This window comes from Salvelinus namaycush, chromosome 31 (genome assembly GCF_016432855.1).
Source record: "Salvelinus namaycush isolate Seneca chromosome 31, SaNama_1.0, whole genome shotgun sequence".
Lineage (NCBI taxonomy): Eukaryota > Metazoa > Chordata > Actinopteri > Salmoniformes > Salmonidae > Salvelinus > Salvelinus namaycush.
This window is the reverse complement of record NC_052337.1, coordinates 21,238,662-21,254,637: the sequence shown is the minus strand read 5'-3', so window position 1 is coordinate 21,254,637 and position 15,976 is coordinate 21,238,662. Positions and strand designations below refer to the sequence as shown.

At 43.0% G+C, this 15,976-nt stretch overlaps 1 protein-coding gene across 1 annotated transcript in view; it reads right to left on the bottom strand.

Annotated features, from left to right (window-relative positions):
- Positions 1–4,191: 4,191 nt before the first annotated feature.
- The window catches only part of LOC120025940 (dual specificity testis-specific protein kinase 2-like), a 28,589-nt gene continuing 16,804 nt past the window's right edge, over positions 4,192–15,976 (bottom strand). Inside the window, exons 2-9 of the mRNA XM_038970671.1 lie at positions 14,998–15,194; positions 13,722–13,843; positions 13,557–13,605; positions 13,056–13,205; positions 8,308–8,484; positions 7,905–7,988; positions 6,360–6,446; positions 4,192–6,050 (exon numbers count right to left, since the gene is read on the bottom strand). Of these exons, the coding sequence (XP_038826599.1) occupies positions 5,949–6,050; positions 6,360–6,446; positions 7,905–7,988; positions 8,308–8,484; positions 13,056–13,205; positions 13,557–13,605; positions 13,722–13,843; positions 14,998–15,194 (968 nt within the window). The 3' untranslated portion in view covers positions 4,192–5,948. The remainder of the gene's footprint in view (positions 6,051–6,359; positions 6,447–7,904; positions 7,989–8,307; positions 8,485–13,055; positions 13,206–13,556; positions 13,606–13,721; positions 13,844–14,997; positions 15,195–15,976) is intronic.

Here is a 15,976-nt window from a genome sequence, read left to right as displayed (position 1 = left end):
GCAACTACTTAGCAACTACACACTTGTATTGTTGTTGCAAAAACAACAATAGGTTCTGTACTGAAACCACAAGGCAGAGCAATAGCTCAAATGAATGTACCAAATGCTCTGTCAAGGTCTCAGTCACTGTGGATGGAGGAGCCACGGCTGCCTACTGTTTGTTCTTCTTTGTCTATCAATTATTCAGCTCCTCCCTTTATGCCATGCACTGTCTATGTGTTATTGAGTAGGATGGTAAGTTAGGCCTTTAGCCTAATTTTCGGCATTCAGAAAAACAGCATACATTTTGATCCAGGATATAGCAACCTACAAGGCCCTTTTCCTAAAATACTCCATTTCAATTTGTTTCAGTAGAAAGACAACATTTTCTTCAATTCCAAAACAAGGGCTTTTGTTTAGCTCAAACTCAAGTAGCAGAGCATATCCAGTGGTGTGTATTCATGGATGCCAAGAGAAGCCAGGCTTCCGCAAAAAATGTACCAATAAAAAATAAATAATAATAAAATAGTTTATCTTTTGTCTCTCCGTGTTTCATAATTTTCTTTCAATTCGCAAGAGGCTGGATGTATCTCACTGGAGAAAGCATCCGAGCGAGCGAAACAGCGCCCCTCTGTCTCTGTTTGTGTAGCGTATCTGTCTGATTCTGTCTGGTCAAAAGAGTATGACATTGTTGCCGCCCGTAGCACTGAATGCAAGGGAAGTCAGCGAGCATTTGGCTTCCCTTGATTAAAAAAAATATACAATAATAGCCACTAACCTGAGTGAGCTCAACTGTGAATGGTCCTGCCACACCAAAAAAAAGTGTCAAGGGAAGCAAGTTTGGATTTGGCTTCGCACCAATCACATCACATCAAGCCAAACATCATTGACAGAAAAAATTTGTTGAATTGTGGCATCTTGTTGTGTTGTTGTCCACTGGTGGCTAGCTAGCTAAAATTGTCTCTTTCCTAAATTCTCCATGGACGGAGATAGAGATTCGGACGTGTGGTTTTACTTAATTCTCCGTACTGGCCAATGATTATAACTGCGATTCTGATCCAATCATAAATGTATACATTGTGCATCTGGCCTGAGAGGATGGAAGTTCAATATGTAGCTCGATGTAGTAGGCTAATGTTAACTAGCTCACTAATCATTGCCCATGAAAGGAAGTTAAGCTAGTGAGCAACCATTTTAGTCTACTTACGCACACACACACACACACACACACACACACACACACACACACACACACACACACACACACGCACAAACAGAGAAATCTTAACCATGGACAGCCACATGATATTTAGCTTACATTGACTAGACTAAATTGTTTTGGGAATCTTTTAGTTGTCACTGTATTAGACTAAGGATAGGTGATTTGATGATGTTGAAATGTTGAAGTTGAAATGGTGCTGGAATTGTGGAGGCAGCTCCTGTTTTTTTTGCGACTTGTGGTAACTGTCTGTGGTTCTAAATCGTAAACATTAACTTGATTGTCCATGCTGTAGGTCATGTGACTGTTTATTAGCTGTAATATGCTTTGTGGACTTCACCAGACAGAGGTTGCTCTCTGGTTTTGTGATGAAACAAAGCTGTGGTTGAATTTATTCTGCTACTGTGTCTTCTTATTGTCTCGGCCTTTAGGCCTAAATATTACGGTGTCAAGGCATATGAACTAACAGATCATAGAGCAAACAACGCAATGATCACAACACATAGGTTGTAATATGGCTTCCCCCCCCCCCCCCCCCTGGCTTGGCTTCCCCAGTTATTTTACCCACACACCGCTACTGAGCATATCAGAGCTACAGTATGTGATGTGCAGGAGGGAGGGGGGAGGTACTGAGCATATCAGAGCTACAGTATGTGATGTGCAGGAGGGAGGGGGGAGGTACTGAGCATATCAGAGCTACAGTATGTGATGTGCAGGAGGGAGTGGGGGGGGGGGGGGGGGGGGCTAGGTACTGAAATGTCTGGTAGTTAGTGAAAGAACTACAGCTTGAAGTTTGAGCTTGTTGGGCTCATGAGCCAACACGTGAGACGTCTGCTGAGGACAGCAGTTGACAGTACATCTCATTCTGAAATCAGAGCAGTGTGAATTTCCAGAAAGAGTTGGTTACTGAACATTTGAACATTTGTCTGAGTTGCAACACGTTATAATTTCAGTATTCTGTATAGAGGTTAAAGGGTGTGTAAGTGAGTGCGTGTGCACGTTGGTATGTGTTTGTTCATGATTGGCACGTTCAAAGACTTGGTAGTTTGTTTTGTTCTTCAACCAAGGCCTAACTGAGTGATTGTTCTCTTCATTGTGGAGCACTTTGGGGGATTGGAATCAATAATGTATGGAATTAGACATTTTACATTCACAGTAGCATCTCTGATGTCCCTAGCCAAAACATATTCAGGAAATGGATGTCTTTTCATCCGACAGTAATGCTAGAGTACCATTAGAGTTTCTCTTACATTTAATCATTTATTTACTTTATCTGAATACTTTATACAGACTGCGATTAACCATCTTTCTGCACTAAAACAGGTCCCTCTAATTCAAAAATGATCTCTTTACAGAAGATTTCTTTCCCTCCCCCCCATCAGCTGCTTTGTCAGATCCCTTCTCTTTAGAGGCCAAACCTGCCATTTCTCCAAACGAGGAGACCATGGAAGGCCTGGGGGAAACAAGAGGAGGGAAGGAACCAGAGAGGAACCAGAGGATCCAAAAAACAGCACACCTGCAGAAGTGTGCAATTCTAAGACTGCTGACTTAGGACCTCCCCCCTCATGGACTCTAGGGAACAACCACCCCCTGAAGGTCACCCCCCCCCCCTCCCCAGATAGCATATGAACAGGTCAGGCTATGACATAAATGTTTACAATTACACAAAATGTGCTTTAAAAATGTTAAATTAGAATAGCATGAGATTACCCATGGCAACTGTGTAGAATTGTAGGAAGTTAGCCATTTGCTCAGACCTTGCTCGCGAAACTGTGGTACACCACTGTTCCAATCCCTCCACATCCTTTCCTTACTATTACACACATTACAAATGATTACCTCTAGTAGTTTATCACCTTTCCTCCCTCTGCGCTCCCCGGTGCCAAATAGATTTTTGATCGTGTTCATAAATGAATGGATGAATGGCCCATCCGTGGTGTCAGAGCTGTAAATGCAGGTCCTCGGAGCTCCCTCAATTACAGAAAAAAGAGCGGCGAGGCTGCAGTGTAGTAAGCGAGGCTTTTGCGAATGCTAATGTTCATGTCAGACGTGTAGAGAGAGACACAGGAAGGCCTCACAGGAATACTAAACAGGGGTGACCCTAGCATGTGCCTCACCTACCAAACCTACTACAGCCTGCCCATGGTTTGCCTCCCCTCAATGTGTCATTATCACATCAGAATTCTCTCGCAAATCGCGAGCCATTGAATTCTGATAAACTACTATACTTCCACCCTTCTTAATAGCAGCATGTAATCTCTAGATCAGAAGCCATTGAATTCTAATATAGTGTATATCGCTCTCTCGGAGCAGGATAGCTGCAGAGTGCTGTCAAATTCATATAGAGGTTAGTGGTGGAGAAATAGTTCTTTCCAATGCAAGTGATTTTCTTGACTTTTTTCTTGCCTTTGACAATGTCCTATTGATTGGTACAAATGATGGTAAAAAAGCACAGCTTTTTAAACCATTAAATGCCGTTCACCCTCAGGAAACAACTGTTAAGATGTTTTTCCATTTGTTTTGCTTTCACAGCGACAAGGGGAATCATGGCAAGTCATATCAATAGGCTGGAGGAAGCAACATGGGAGTTACTACACGACTCCCCTACTGCAGTAAATTAGGAGAATTGCAGATTTAAGAAAGAGCTCCAAGTCCATTTTCTGAGCGTGAACCACCACAATGGCTGCGTTTAGACAGGCAGCCCAATTCTGATATTTTTCCACTAATTGGTCTTTTGACCAATCCCATCAGATATTTTCACATCAGATCTTTTTCAGAGCTAATCTGATTGGTCAAAAGACCGATTAATGGAAAAAAGATCAGAATTGGGCTCCCTGTGTGAACGCAGCAATATTGGTGTTAATTATTCAACATATTGGTTTTAGCCAGACATCAATTAAAGATCTTCAGCTAATGAGGCTAATGTAATGAGCACAATAGTGTTAATATTTTTTTAGCCCATTAAAAGTCCAGTTTAAGTACATACACACACATCAATGCTCTATGCCTTTTATTAAACATTGCTTTAAATCTTCCATATAAATCTAAAGATCTGTAAAGTAAGCATAATTCTACCCAATCAACAGATTCACAAAATATAAACATAAAGTACTGTATGAATCTGATATGGTAAACAAAATGTATCCCCACAAAAGGGTGAGGCAAAAAAGGTACAGTACAACCATTACAAGAAACAAAAGCATTTAGTATAAAACGATACACAACAGTTAAGTTCCTTCCTAAGGTTAGTGTTTAATTGAGTTTAGTATTATTTTATTCACATCCTGCTCCTTCCTCTGTCTACTTGGCCCTAGTACTGAACCACACCAACCCTTACCTAACACTGGCCACCTCTGTTAATCTCCAACAGAACAGTGTTGACGTTAGAAACCAGAAAGAAAGGAAATGAGAGAAAGAGAGTGTTGTTTGGTCCTTACCCACACAGTAGCACAATTCCTTCATTCTATAGATTTCAGCCATGTACTGTAACAGTCACTTCTAGTGCAATGTAATCCTGACTCCTGTAATCCTGCTCCACTGCTGCAGTCCACCATTACCTCACTGTTAAATGACATCATTCAGATGACTACTTTAACAGGGGGGGGGGGGTATTTTTGATTGTGTCACCACTTGGACTGGCTGATGAAAGAAAGGGGGAGAAGTCGTACATAAATGTTATTTAAATCAGGGGTTCCCAACCTTTTAGCCCCAGGGCCCCCTTTTTCACATTTGAAAAATGTCACACCCCTCTCCCCGTTTTCTATGTATTATTGTTTATTGAGATAGTCTATATTAAATACACCACCAGCTTGATTTTGTTTAATTTGAGGGACCTAGGAAAATGTTGTTTTGAAGCTAATTTCCTGCAATTCTGCGTAGTTTTAGAAGACTCGTGACATCTTTTAGATGGGCTATTTAATAATAATGGATAAGGAAAATAAAGTCTAGACCCGAGTTCCTCAAATGTTATTCCGCTACCAAATATGTTTTATTATGATCATTTTATGATGCTTTCATTTAATTCTAGATATTCTCTTTTACAGAAAGTGAATAGATCAATTGATAGCGACAGAGCCACACATTGTATAAGATTACTTCCCAAGCAGTCCAATTTCTTTGACTCCTCAACTTTAGAAGGTCGTAGCTAAGCTTCTGAATGTCAGAGACAAACCAAAGATATTCCCATGTGCATCAGAGTTGAGTCTTCCTCAGGCAATTAACGGCATGTTTCTAGCCTAAAGCATTGCAGATCTGGGTTGGGAACCCCTGTTTTAAATGATGATATTATGATAGAAGAGAATAGACGGATCAGGACTAGTCGGTCAGTCCTCCTTATGCACTACTTACAAATAAGGATTTCTACATCCTTAACTTAAAGTGGAATAATAACATCATATAATACAACTTAAGAGCCAGGAGGAAATGCTCCTTAGGGAATTTCTAAGTCTGTTTCGACCCCCACCCCTTTCAAATGGACCCACACTAGCTGAGTTTGTACTGTAGAAAGACAGTGGGGGGTGGTGAGTGTTGAACTTCCAGTGATCTGGTTCTGTTTCAGAGAAACACACAGAGTCACACAGAGTCAGCAGGAGGAGCTGCATTATGAGCCCTACACCTGGTTCCTGTAGAGCGGACCTGAACTATAAAGTGCCTCTGCTGTATAAGACTGGGGTGGCTGCCTGCTGCCGTCCACACTGTCCTCCGTTCCAGGGGAGGAGGGCTGAGAGGGGTACCAGGTGACCCCACCCCCTCACCCAGTGGTCAGGTTTGAGTCGGGGGGTTCCAGGCTCTCAGCGATGTCCTCCAACTCATCCAGCAGCTCTGAGAAGGAGGGTCTCCGAAACGCATCCATCTGAACCACAGAACAAGAGGACAACATGAGTGATATTCTACAGTAGATGGCAAATGCATGTCTTTCTTACACTCTCGTAATTGAGACAATGAGAGATCGCATTCATGATAAACGCTGCAGATGTTGGCTCAAACCTAAATGACCTTTAAATAGCACACCTAAAAAAAGAGCTGTGTTTGTCGGTCAATGCCCTTCATAATGAATCCCGGCTTAAGTCTCTAATTTTCTGAGACATGCTCTCACATTCACTCTCTAACATTGTCTCTCAGCCTCTCTCTCCGTTTCTCCCTCCCTCCAGTCCACACTCACCAGACAGCAGTTGGCTGACAGCTCCAGGATGCGTCGTGGACAACCCTGGACCATCTCACTGAAGGCCTCGACGTCTAAACCATAGTCCTGCAGAGAGAACAAACACTGTGTCAACTGCATTGTACAACATGTACAGGCCCATAGAGTATCACTAAGTAGTTACAGGTTAGAGAGCTAGATCAGATAACCAATGTCATGGCAAACAAGGAAAGTTTTGAGATCCCCACTATTGTATACAGGCTACTGTATACCTCAGTTTTGATCATCATGGACTACTGATGAATTCGCAGAACACATACTGTATAGATAGGATAGCAGTGTGACTAACTGACCCTGCGGTCCTCCCACTTCTAATGAGAAATGTCACAAATAAATCAAATGTATGTGAAACCTCAACGAGCACATTAAAGTCTCTCTCTGGGGCCTCCCGGGTGGCGCAGTGGTCTAGGGCACTGCATCGCAGTGCTAACTGCGCCACCAGAGTCTCTGGGTTCGCGCCCAGGCTCTGTCGCAGCCGGCCGCGACCGGGAGGTCCGTGGGGCGACGCACAATTGGCATAGCGTCGTCCGGGTTAGGGAGGGTTTGGCCGGTAGGGATATCCTTGTCTCATCGCGCTCCAGCGACCGGGCGCAGTGCGCGCTAACCAAGGGGGCCAGGTACACGGTGTTTCCTCCGACACATTGGTGCGGCTGGCTTCCGGGTTGGAGGCGCGCTGTGTTAAGAAGCAGTGCGGCTTGGTTGGGTTGTGCTTCGGAGGACGCATGGCTTTCGACCTTCGTCTCTCCCGAGCCCGTACGGGAGTTGTAGCGATGAGACAAGATAGTAATTACTAGCGATTGGATACCACGAAAATTGGGGAGAAAATGGGATAAAAAATAAAATAAAATAAATAAATAAAAAAGGCTCTCTCTGCTCCCTGTCTCTGACCTTGTCTTGATCACCCCAGGGACATTAGATGACTCATTTCACCATCATCTACATGCAAATGGTACTGTCACTAATGGCCTAATAACTAAGAGTGCTATCAAGTAACAAGACTGCTAATCGCCAAATTATGTTGCAGGATCACATTCAATATAATGTCTGAGTTGTGGGGAAATACATTTAATTAACTCATAGCTCAGTTGTGGTATAATTTCCACATGTGTAGTGTCAGTCTAAATCTAGCAGTCTATGGTTCTTTGGTTTTGATAAGTGTGTGTGGGTTTTTTGTTTAACTCTCCTCGTGGGTACCAGAAGTCCTCATAAGGATAGTAAAACAAGAAACATTTGGACAAGTTGGGACATTTTTCCGCTCCCCACAAGGAAAAATTCTATTTTAGGCTTAAGGGGTTTGGGTTACAATTGGGGTCAGGGATAAAATTAAGGTTAGGGGTTACGGTTAGGTTTAGGAGTTAGGATTGGGTATAGTTTTGGGGTTAAGGTTGGACTTAGGGTTATGGGTTAGGTTAGATTTAGGGAAAATAGGATTTTGGATAGGAATCAATTATTTGGTCCCCACAAGGATAGCAATACAAAACTGTGTGTGTGTATGTTTTAATTTACCCGTGTTCTGGGAAGGATCTCGGGATCTGCTGAGATCCGGCCCAAAATCTCACACAGCATGATGCCAAAAGAGAAGACATCCACCTGGAGGAAGAAGTTATGTTATTGACTTTATCGTCCTAATTCCATTCCATTAATTAATTAAATGAAATGAATGTTATGAATAGATTATAATAGGAAGGATCAGATGTAAGTATTTTCTATTATTTAGTGGAAACCATGAAATAAAATTACAGTTATTTCTATATCAGGGTGTAAGACTGTCAGCGTCCCAAATGGCATCCTCTTCCCTTTTTAGTGCACTGCTTTCAACCAGGGCCCATAGATTTCTGGTCGAAAGCAGTGAACTCAATAGGGAATAGGGTGCCATTTGGGATGCAGGTATTGGGTGTAGGCTACCTACCTTGCGGTCGTAGGGTTCCCCTCGGAGCATCTCGGGGGCCATCCAGAAGGCAGATCCCACCAGAGACATCTTCCTCTCTGGGTCGTTAGCTGCCAGCTCCACCATTACCTCTCTGGCCAGACCAAAATCTGTCACCACCGCCTCCCTGCCCCGAGACGTCTCCCGTATCAGACAGTTCTGCACACACACAACGTTCAGGCAACGTTAGACAACTCTGCACACACACACACAACGTTCAGGCAACGTTAGACAACTCTGCACACACACACACAACGTTCAGGCAACGTTAGACAACTGCACACACACACACAACGTTCAGGCAACGTTAGACAACTCTGCACACACACACACAACGTTCAGGCAACGTTAGACAACTCTGCACACACACACACAACGTTCAGGCAACGTTAGACAACTCTGCACACACACACACAACGTTCAGGCAACGTTAGACAACTCTGCACACACACACAACGTTCAGGCAACGTTAGACAACTCTGCGCACACACACACACAACGTTCAGGCAACGTTAGACAACTCTGCACACACACACAACGTTCAGAATATTACTCACATTAAAAGCACTGGTCACTGCTAGCAAATCTATTCAAATGTACGATACAGTAGACAAAAATCTATTCATAAATGTACAGTAGATATTCATAGAGCTGGGATTCACTAGAAAGGCAATAACTGAAGTCATACTGTCACACTGCAGTGCAACATGTTGACCACAAGAGGCCAGTGTGACACTTCTACATCCACACAACACAGTCATTTTAACCTCCTCCATTCTATCTGCGTTTGAGCCTGAGGTAGCAACCTAATTCCATAGACTATACATTCATATGTTTCTACATCATATGAAACACCTCTTTATTCACTGTTTGAATACTGACAGTTATGAATTATCACTGTGCTGGAGGTCAAACGCAGTGGGGTAAAGTACTTAAGTAAAAATACTTAAATAGTTTTTGGGGGCATCTGTTCTTTACTTGATTATTTCTATTTTTTAACAACTTTTACTTCACTACATTCCTAAAGGAAATATTTTACTTCTTACTCCCTGACACCCAAAAGTACTCGTTACATTTTGAATGCTTAGCAGGACAGGCAAATGGTCCAATTCACACACTTATCAAGAGAACATCACTGGTCATCCCTACTGCCTCTGGTCTGGCGGACTCACTAAACACAAATGCTTAATTTGTAAATGATGTCTGAGTGTTGGAGATAGCCCCTGGCTATATGTCAATTTTAAAAACAAGAAAATTGTGACATCTGGCTTGCAAAATAAAAGGAATTTTAAATGATTTATACTTTTACTTTTGACATTTAAGTATATTTAAAACCAAATACTTTTACTCAAGTAATATTTTGGTGGGTGACTTACTGGAGTCATTTTCTATTTAGGTATCTTTACTCAAGTATGCCAACTGGGTTCTTTTCCCACCACTGCTCAAACCACACAATTCTCACATGGACAGAGGCACAGCGACGGCGAAAAATCTAAAACAATCATAACATTGGATGTGACTGTGAAAACACACTTCAGATTCGTTCCTCTGTCATTTACTGAGCTGACTATTGCTCCTGCATTAGGACAAACAGTACCCATCTGAAACCAGCTGGTTTAGCAGGCTGCCTCATAATCCAGTCTGAAACGTTCCTTCAACAACCATCCTCTCTGAACAGTGAATTATTGAGATGTAACATGGGGGCTGCTGTGGCCATTTTGTTGGCCCAATACTATTGATGGCAGAGTAGTCTCTCTAGACAGATGGGTTGCCTCCCACAATGTACCAATGCTCCAGCTTACACGTCAATAGAAGTTCTGGCGTTAGTTGGGACAGAGAGGACAAGTTGGAAATGGGACGCGAGTCACCGATGATGTCACTACTGTATCCGCTTGTTACCCTAGCTAAATATGAGTACAATTCCCACCCACATTTTAAGCCTCACCTACCCAAACAAAAAATACTTTCTACTAAATATATGGTGTGTGTATTGTATCAGCAGTGAAATATTAATTGTATAGCAGTTAAATATTTTTTATTAAAAGTTTGTTGAACAATTGTTTTTCTAGAGAATCCGACATCCTAGGTCTGGGTTTCCGAGACTAATGACAGATCGAAACAGTAAGTTTTGACCAGTGACAGTGATTAAGACAGTATCTGTATCTCGATCTATGGGCCAGTCATTTAGACAGTATGGGTATCTAGACCTATGGGCCAGTGGTTTAGACAGTATGGGTATCTAGACCTATAGGCCAGTGGTTTAGACAGTATGGGTATCTAGACCTATGGGCCAGTGGTTTAGACAGTATGGGTATCTAGACCTATGGGCCAGTGGTTTAGACAGTATGGGTATCTAGACCTATGGGCCAGTGGTTTAGACAGTATCTGTATCTCGATTTATGGGCCAGTGGTTTAGACAGTATCTGTATCTCGATCTATGGGCCAGTGGTTTAGACAGTATGGGTATCTAGACTTAGGGGCCAGTGGTTTAGACAGTATGGGTTTCTAGACCTATGGGCCAGTGATTTAGACAGTATGGGTTTCTAGACCTATGGGCCAGTGATTTAGACAGTATGGGTATCTAGACCTATGGGCCAGTGGTTTAGACAGTATGTGTATTTAGACTTATGGGCCAGTGGTTTAGACAGTATGTGTATCTCGATCTATGGGCCAGTGGTTTAGACAGTATGTGTATCTAGAGCTATGGGCCCAGTGGTTTAGACAGTATGGGTATCTAGAGCTATGGGCCCAGTGGTTTAGACAGTATGGGTATCTAGAGCTATGGGCCAGTGATTTAGACAGTATGGGTATCTAGACCTATGGGATAGTGATTTAGACAGTATGGGTATCTAGACCTATGGGATAGTGATTTAGACAGTATGGGTATCTAGACCTATGGGATAGTGATTTAGACAGTATGGGTATCTAGACCTATGGGATAGTGATTTAGACAGTATGGGTATCTAGACCTATGGGATAGTGATTTAGACAGTATGGGTATCTAGACTTATGGGCCAGCGGTTAGACAGAGAGTATCTGTTATTTAAAACAGAATTCAGCCTATATCTCTATAACCTCTCTATCCCTGGTGCTGCTGGGGAGACATGACTGGTTCTAGTAAGAGCATGCAGGGCGTTTCCTGCCACGCCATGGGCCTGTAATGACAGAGCAATGGGGCAATGGGAGAATCACACCCACCACAACCCATAATCTCATCACTGATGTGGTTTACTACCAAAGAGAGGAGTTTGGACTGGGATGGATAGATCATGAGAAAGGGAGATGTGAGTGTGTGCATGCTAGTATATAAACAAACCCCTTGCATAGTGTTCACAGAGGATTATCCAGGAGGTGGAAACGCTCAACCTCAGCCCCCTCTTACTTGTTTTCTAGACTAGGGTCGTGTCCAGGGGGTGTACTTGTACATTATACTGCCTCACACTATAGAAACATGAGATAGGCTTCTGTCCTATAGGCTTCTGTCCTGTCCTGTTCTGGTTTGGACAAGGCTTATTTACTGTACATTGACATTCCTGTCAATGTGGGGTTTTGTTTCAGTTATGAGCCTTCCCAGAATCTGTCCCTGCTATTAAGACCTTCTCAAAGGCTGCATTCCAAATGGCACTCTATTACCTAAACAATTCACTACTTTTTAGGGAATATAGGTGCTATTTGGGATGCAGCCTTTGAGAAGGTCTTAATAGCAGGGCCAGCATCTGGAAAGGCCCATAACTGAAACAAAACCCCACATTGAGAGGAATGCCTCCCCTACAGTGAAATTCAGTCAGTAGTTAGTGATATCTGAGGCAGGATCCCTGTAAATCTGCCTATGCTGGAAAAAAACAGCTTTGGCATAACTAAACCGGCATGAATAAGAGGTAACACTGTTTCAAAGAGGACTTAAAGTTGTTCAGTGGGACTAATACAGGCTATGAAGAATGCCAACCCTGCAGCTTAGCATTTGTGTTGTATACAGTGACAGGTTCAGTTTGGCTAAAGCTAGTATAGGTACAGTAGGCACTAGGTTAGGTCCTTATTATGCGTGTTAGGATATAGTGCAGGTAGAGTGGATATCTATCTACGTCAGGGTTTTTCAACTGGCAGCCCAAGGTAATTTTATTTGCCCCCCCCCCCCCCCCCCCAAGTTTTCTGAGCAAAAAAAAGTATAAAATGGTTTGTTAGACATAAAAGACTGTAAAGAACAAAACAGAAAATCAGCTCCAATTGATTTTTAATTAGGAAATCTGTTCCAGAGTATTCCTGTGCATAATAGAGGGAGATATGTGATCGTATACAAATGTAAGCAAGGTTTGAAATGATTATGTTTTAGTCAAATATTATAATATCTGTTTGGGCTTCTTGCAGTCAATTTGCAATCTACAAATTATTGGTAATTATGTTCCTGCCCCCTGACCACCCGCTCCAGAAAAAAGTGAGCCGAGGCTGAATCAAGTTGATGATCTCTGATCTACGTGCTTGAGAAAATAGTCGGCTGACCCTAGTTATCTGATTTACAGATCAAGATATAACCAGAAACATATACTGTACTTGTCCTTGATACCTTCAATCAACCTCCCACTCGCGTCTGGATACATGGAAAAAGATTGTCAAATGAAAGTCATGTGCGTTTTTTAAATTAAAAGCCCAGATTGCATTAGTAGTGTACTTTGCTCTGGCACCACTGTAGTCATCTGTCCAGACGAGACCCTGGCAGTGGTGTGTGTGTATACCTTGGAGTTGAGGTCTCTGTGGTAGATGTTCTTGTAGTGCAGGTAGGTCATGCCTCTGCTGATGTCACAGGCCAGGTCCACCTTCTCCCTCCAACACAGAGACACATCTTCCTGGGCCAGGAGGTCCTCCAGACAGCCCCCGCTCACATACTGACACAACACAGAGAGGGGGTGCATTAGTACCATAGAGATCCTATATTCATGTCTATGGAGATGGGATCCTTTATTCAGTACCATATAAAGTACATAGATATCCTATTTCCATGGTTAAACACATACTTAGCAATCTATTCCCTTCAACAACCGTGACTACTGCCAGATGCACAAATACAGAGGGAAAGTACCATAGAGAATCTACATGTGTCTATGGAGATGGGTTATACCATAGAGATAATCATTTCTATGGGTTTTACACAGGGATACCAATCTCTTGATTCTACGGTGAGATGCACAGATACTGGGAGGAAAATGTTGGTGTCCTAAGTGATTAAGGACACTTACCTCCAGTATTGGGTACAGCTTTTCTTCTCGCACACAGATTCCAAGATACCTGTGAGGATAATAATAGTTTGCATTACTATCACAGTGTTACGTTTTTTTTTTGCAACTCCTACACATCTTCCTCTAAAAACAAGCATTTGTCATATATGTTGGAAAGGGACTGACCTGACAATGTTAGGGTGTGAGAGCTTCTGCAGTAGACTGATCTCTCGTACGATGCTGTCCTGGTCCACGTCGTTCTTATAGATCTTGACCACCATCACTTTCCTCGTTGTGTTGTGCGACACCTAGACAACAAAGGGAGTTATATATTTACAGAGCAGTTGTTGCTCAGCTTTGATTGACAACAGTTGGATTATCTCACTATTGTGTATTGGACAAGTTGTAAACAAGGCTGGATCTCTATGAACTAGAGCCAGGGTAACAAAACAAACAATGCAGTTTCTTGCATACCAACACAAGACGAAAATGTGCTGAGACTAGAGCAACAGAATCTTAGCAGTCTTGATCTCTTCCTGAGGTGAGTTAACTACATCCTATTGTCTCTGAGGCCAGACTGGTTCCGTGGTACACTACGTTCCCTCCACAGTAGCATTCTCTGGCTGTGTCCCAAATGGCAACATATTCCCTATGTAGTACACTACTTTTGACCAGGGCCCATATGTCAAAAGAAGTGCCCTACATAGGGAGCCATTTGGGAGACAACCTGGCACAGGTTCCTGAACCATCAGACTGGCTGACTGACTGCGCACCTGTAATCACCCTCCTTTCAGGACTTTATATCGCCATCTCTGATCCGTATCTGAGCGTCTGGGAGTTTCATCTCAACACAAACACGCACGGTGGCCCTGCGTGATGGCCCTGCTACAGAGCTATTGTGACCTGACATTACCTCCAAGAACTACTAGGACTGTTGAAGATGCTGCCAGTGTTCAGTCATTAGCATTTTAATGGTGTTCATTTGACTTCACACACAGTACCTCACATCTAGACAGTATTAAGAGAACTTAAGCTGTGTTCCTATGTCTCGTGGGCATGTGAATGCAGAGAAGGACATGTCTGCAGTGTAATTACTTGGGCATGTTGTGGCTGCTGCTCTGAGGAGTGCTTCAGGGATCAGCCAAGGCATCATGTTTTCAGTTAACACCCGAGTTGGTAGTACACAAAATGTAGGTTGCTCTTTGGTTGGGACTATAATTGATGTATTGGCTTCTGTGAAATACGTCATTATACACTTATCAGGATGTATGCCATATACAGCATGATGGCATTTTTGAACACTTTCGTAACTGAAACAAACATGAAATATGGGAAGTAAATCATAGGCAAGGGGTGTAGAAAGTCAGTTATTTTTTGTTCTCTCTTTCACACACACACGTCGATGTATTCACAAGCACACACAAATTTATTTTCAGCCATGTACAAATTGGACCGTTCATACCTTGTACACCTTGGAGAAGAAGCCACTCCCAATCAGCTCGGCACTGAAGTCTTCCCAGAATTCCAGTTTGCGGACAGCGGTGCGAAGCTTCTGCCAGCGGTCCACCTGGCAGTAGGTGTCTGCTACCTCTCCGAGCAGCGTGGGGCTGCTGGGTTCAGGGGTCACCTCCAACTCACACCTCATCCTGGACAGCTCTTCTAGAGAAGCACAGGGTCAGACACTCAGTCTCACTCACTCACTATCCCTATCCCAGTGTTAAAGCCATCAGAGGAACTAGAATTATCACAATGCTCTCCTTCAATCCAGAAATATTGGCGGCAAACACTCAAAACTATACTGTGCACCCATGATTGGGCCTTGGAGGCAACAGGCAGACCCACCTGGCAGCCAGTACCACCCACTGGGGAGCTAGGCCCAGCCAATCAGAATGATTGGGCTTTAGATGATCAGATGTTCTTGAAGGTGAAGAAGCCAGATGTGGAGGTGTGGTTGGTTGTGAGGCCGGTTGGACCTACTGCCAAATTCTCTAAAACAATGTTGTAGGCAGTTTATGGTAGATAATTTAATGTTAATTTATCTGGAAACAGCTCTGGTCTACATTTTATTTAACTAGGCAAGTCAGTTAAGAACAAATTTATTATTTTACAATGACAGCCTACCCCGGCCAAACCCTCCCCTAATCCGGACGACGCTGGGCCAATTGTGCTCCACCCTATGGGCATTCCTGCAGTCAGCATGCCAATTGCACACTCCCTCAAAACTTGAGATACAGTATATGTGGCATTGTGTTGTGTGACAAAACTGCACATTTGAAAGTGGCCATTTATTTCCCCCTAAACAAGGTGCACCTGTGTAATGATCATGCTGTTTAATCAGCTTCTTGATATGCCACACCTGTCAGGCGGATTGATTATCATGGCAAAGGAGAAATGCTCACCAACATGGATGTAAACCTATATGTGCTTTTTTTTTGAGAAAT